The sequence below is a fragment of the Trypanosoma theileri genome (assembly GCF_002087225.1).
Source record: "Trypanosoma theileri isolate Edinburgh chromosome Unknown TM35_Tth_11_V1, whole genome shotgun sequence".
Lineage (NCBI taxonomy): Eukaryota > Euglenozoa > Kinetoplastea > Trypanosomatida > Trypanosomatidae > Trypanosoma > Trypanosoma theileri.
This window is the reverse complement of record NW_021639853.1, coordinates 471,003-475,307: the sequence shown is the minus strand read 5'-3', so window position 1 is coordinate 475,307 and position 4,305 is coordinate 471,003. Positions and strand designations below refer to the sequence as shown.

At 40.4% G+C, this 4,305-nt stretch overlaps 2 protein-coding genes across 2 annotated transcripts; both read right to left on the bottom strand.

Annotated features, from left to right (window-relative positions):
- Positions 1 to 71: 71 nt before the first annotated feature.
- Positions 72 to 845, bottom strand: TM35_000113050 (uncharacterized protein; the record flags this gene model as incomplete). Its single annotated transcript, XM_029025014.1, has 1 exon — positions 72 to 845. The coding sequence occupies one exon, from the start codon at positions 843 to 845 to the stop codon at positions 72 to 74; it is 774 nt and encodes a 257-aa protein (XP_028883837.1).
- A 1,657-nt stretch (positions 846 to 2,502) lies between these two features.
- TM35_000113040 (uncharacterized protein) lies at positions 2,503 to 2,871 on the bottom strand (the record flags this gene model as incomplete). Its single annotated transcript, XM_029025013.1, has 1 exon — positions 2,503 to 2,871. The coding sequence occupies one exon, from the start codon at positions 2,869 to 2,871 to the stop codon at positions 2,503 to 2,505; it is 369 nt and encodes a 122-aa protein (XP_028883836.1).
- Between the last annotated feature and the right edge of the window lie 1,434 nt (positions 2,872 to 4,305).

Genomic DNA, 4,305 nt, shown 5'->3' with positions numbered 1-4,305 from the left:
GACTGTAAGGATACATCCAAAAAAGAAAACAAAGGATGACCTGAGTCACACCACCACCACCACCACAATAATTAGCACACAAGAATACAGGCCAGAGTAACCATAATTAGTAGTGGTACACGCACCCACACAGAACTGCTCATACTGCTGCTGCTGTCTGCATCACCCTTCTTGTTGTTTGTGAGTTCAGGAGGAAGTGTAGTTGTTGTTGTTGTGGTGGTAGTGGTTGACTTCTCATTATTATTGGGTGTGTTGACAGTGTCAGAGTTTATGGTTTCTGAGTTATTGGTATCAACTGTATCATTGTTTGGTTGAGAATCCTTTGTGTCAGTTGTCAGTTCTTGGCTCCTGCTGTTTTCTTGAGTGTCTGTATTACCTGTACTGGGTCCTGCAGAAGAATTGGGTTGTGCTCCAGTTTGATTTCCCTGTGGTCCTTCTGCTCCTGAATTGTTCTGTTCACCTTCACGTTGAACGGTTTCACTGATTGGAGTACTTTCAGGTTGTGCCGGTGTCTGAGCATGCGTACTCTGTTCAGTCACGGGTTCTCTGCCTTTTGTCGCCTTTGCACCATTTTCTCCAGAAGGATCTGGCAATGAAGGTTCAACAGCAGCACCAGCAGGACCTCGAGGAGAAGCAGGAGTTGAAGGAGGAGCGGGAGATACTTCGCACGGTTTCTTCTTTGCCTCTTCAGTAGATGCTGTCTCACATTGTATTCTTTCACTCTCCGTATCAGGGACTTGGTCGGAAAGATCGGCGGCAGGCACTTCTTCAGCGAGGACGTGCACACACGCACAGGAGAGCAGGAGAGCGAGGATACACAACACGTAGCGCATCATCATTACCATTACAATACTTCTTGTAGTAGTCTTACTTCAATCATTTACACACAAGAAAACAAAACCAGATAGAAAAACAAAAAAAAAGTGAATCAATGAGAACAAGAAAATGAAAACACACACCAAATCAAACAACAATCAATAATTACAGCAGAAGCACCCACATAACAGAAAACTACAACCATAAATCAGATATTGGCCCAAATAAAAGGAACAACGCATACAATACCCAGTAACAAACACATAATCCCAATTAACCCCTCAAAAGAAAAAAAAAGATATTAAACAAAACGACCATCAGAATCATAAAGCACAGAAATACATCAAAATGCCTCTTCTGTTCAAACCAAGCACAATTACAAATATATATATATATGTATCCCTTATTATTTTTTCTCCCTACACAAAACACTCCAACACACAACAATGCAGGAAAAAGCACACAGCGCCCAAGAAAAAAAAATGAAAAAAAAAAAACACAAATTGAGAGACGCATCAACCGCACAAAAATAACTCACAGACAACTGGGTATGCTGGTCTGTTCAAGCACTTAAAAATACCAATTGTATTTATTACTATTATTTTCTTTGCTCTGCATAAAGCAGAACACCAAAAACCGTGCAGGGCAAAACACACAGTACCCAAGCACACTAAAGAAAAAAAAAAGAAAGAATCATGTTTTTAGCATTAGCCCATCTTACCCAGTAAACATAGAAATATACACCAACTATGGGTGTAAGTCTATATATGTCTATATACGCAATTATAAATATAAATTCATCTGTTATTATTATTTCCTTTTCTTTTCACTTTGCAAAAAGCAGTTCATCATCATTATCACAGTGCAAGCCCAGGTGCACACGCACGCAGAGAGTCTCCAATAACACACACACACAATGGAGTAGCAATAATAATTATTATAGGATAAACGCAGATAGCGAAAAACACACAAAACACAATAAAATTAAGAAACAAAAAAACAGTAGAAAGAATCCCAACAGGTGGAAGATTAGTTAGACTGTAGGGATGCATGCAAAAAAGAAAACAAAGGATGACCTGAGTCACACCACCATCACCACTACAATTAGCACACAAGAATACAGGCCAGTGTAACCACAATCAGTAGTGGCACACGCATCCATACAGAACTGCTGATACTGCTGCTGCTGTCTGCATCACCCATTAAATTTGGTATTTTGTTCCCTGCAGGTACAGGAGGAATTGAATTGGTGGTGTTGGTGTCTGTATTTCTCAAATCACCTTGGCTGCTTGATGAATTACTCTCTGAAGATGTACTTTCATTCCCAGCATTTTCAGTTTCAGGTCCTTTTGACTCCCCATTGTTCTGTGAAGGTGTGGCAGGAGTTTCAGCAGATGTTGAAGAAGAGGATTCTGTGCCTGAACTTTCCTGGTTAGATGTATTTTCCGCCGTTGCATTGCTGGGCTCACTCTGTTCGGGGTCTTGTGAAGTACCACGTCCAGTTCCATCCACACTATTTCCAGGCTGTAGAGGACGAGAAACAGGGCCTGCAACAGTACCATTCCCAGCTGCAGGATGATTAGCTCCGTTTTGTTTCTGAGTACATTTCAAATAGTCTTCAAAAGAACCACCATTAGCACAAGCATCATCACCACCACTATTACTTCCTGGTTGTGGCACTTCTAATTATGGTGGTATTAGTGATGGTGGTATAAGACCGGTAGCAGGATGTGCAGAAACAGAACCAGAACCAGGGAATACGGTCTGAGGAGGCAAAGCACCAGGAGAATGAGAAGTACCAAGAGGAGGTACAGGAACACCAGGTTGACCAACACCATGAGGATCGGTATTCTGTCGTAACCCAGCAGCCCCAGGAACAGGACCAGAAGTCTGAGGAGACTGAGAAGACTGACCAAGTGAAGCTGCTGCTGTCCCAAGAACAGTAGTCTGAGAAGGCTGAGCAGTAGTCCCTTCAACCACCGCAGAAACACATGCCACACTTAGCAGCAAAGTCAAAAGACAAAACACACGGCGCGTCATCATCATAACGGTCATCGTCACTCTTCTTCTTGTTGTTCTCGTCACTGGAGTTCACAGGTCTACACAGGGAGTGTGGAAAAGAGAAACAAGAAGGAAGAGACAAAGAAAGATACATACATAGTGAGTGGATACAGGACATTAATAGTAAACCACAAAGAAACTCACATCGTGAAAGTAAAACCTACCAGTTAAAGAATGCAATAAAGCGCAATAACCTCATTAAGAGTAAAAGCAAAAACAAAAGCCCACACTCACAAATATCTCAAAAAAGGCACAACGACCCAGCAAACAATAAACAAACAAAGAATCATATATTAACCATTAGCCCATCTTACCCAGTAAAGAGAGAAATATACACCAACTATGGGTGTAAGTCTATATATGTATATATAGCCAATTATAAATATAAATTCATCTGTTATTATTATTTCATTTTCCTCTCACTGCAAAAAACAGTTTATCATCATCATAGTGCAAGCCCAGGTGCACACACAGAGAGAGTCTCCAACAACACACACACACAATGGAGTAGCAATAATAATTATTATATGATAAACACAGAGAGCAAAAAAACACACAAAACACATTAACATTAAGAAACAAAAAAAATCCCAACAGGTGGAAGATTAGTTAGACTGTAGGGATACATCCAAAAAAGAAAACAAAGGATGACCTCAGTCACACCACACCACCACCATTACAATAATCAGCACACAAGAATACAGGCCAGTGTAACCACAATCAGTAGTGGTACACGCACCCACACAGAACTGCAGATACTGCTGCTGTCTGCATCACTCCTTAAATTTGGTTTCTTCTCGTTCTCATTAGTACCTGCGGATACAGGAAGAGCTGTTGTGGTGGTGGTTGAGGGCATTTCTACATTACATTTTGTATTGGAAGCGTTATACTTCGTGTTCACGGCGTTATTTGTCTCACCTGTACCGTTCTTTGATTGGGAGTCCTGTGTGATAAAGGTGGAATACTGAAACTGTGTAATAGGAATTTCTTCTGTGTCAGAACCACTTGTACAAGGTTCAGTAGAAGAATGGGATTGTGGTTCATTTCACTTCCCTATTTCTAATTTTTCCCATTTACCTTTGCAACTTTTCATTTTACCATTATCTTCTTTAGAAGTACTGTTATCTTGTCTCTCCTTCATCAGCCACATTCTGAAGAGACAGTTTGGTAATTCTATTTGTTGCTTCTTTACGAGGTGATGCAAGTCGAACTACAAATTAACAAGGTTTGGCAGAATACGAACAATTCTCAGAAGAAAAAAATTGTAACTGAGAAAATTCTTTTGGATTCAATTGGATCTTTCGTGCTCACCCAATCATTATCACATTATTTATTAGTTTATTCTCGGTCAGTTTTCACCCTTTGTGGAACTTCAGTAGTCTCCATTAGATTTCATCATACCTGTTTCTCTTTTCGGCCTTACACCAT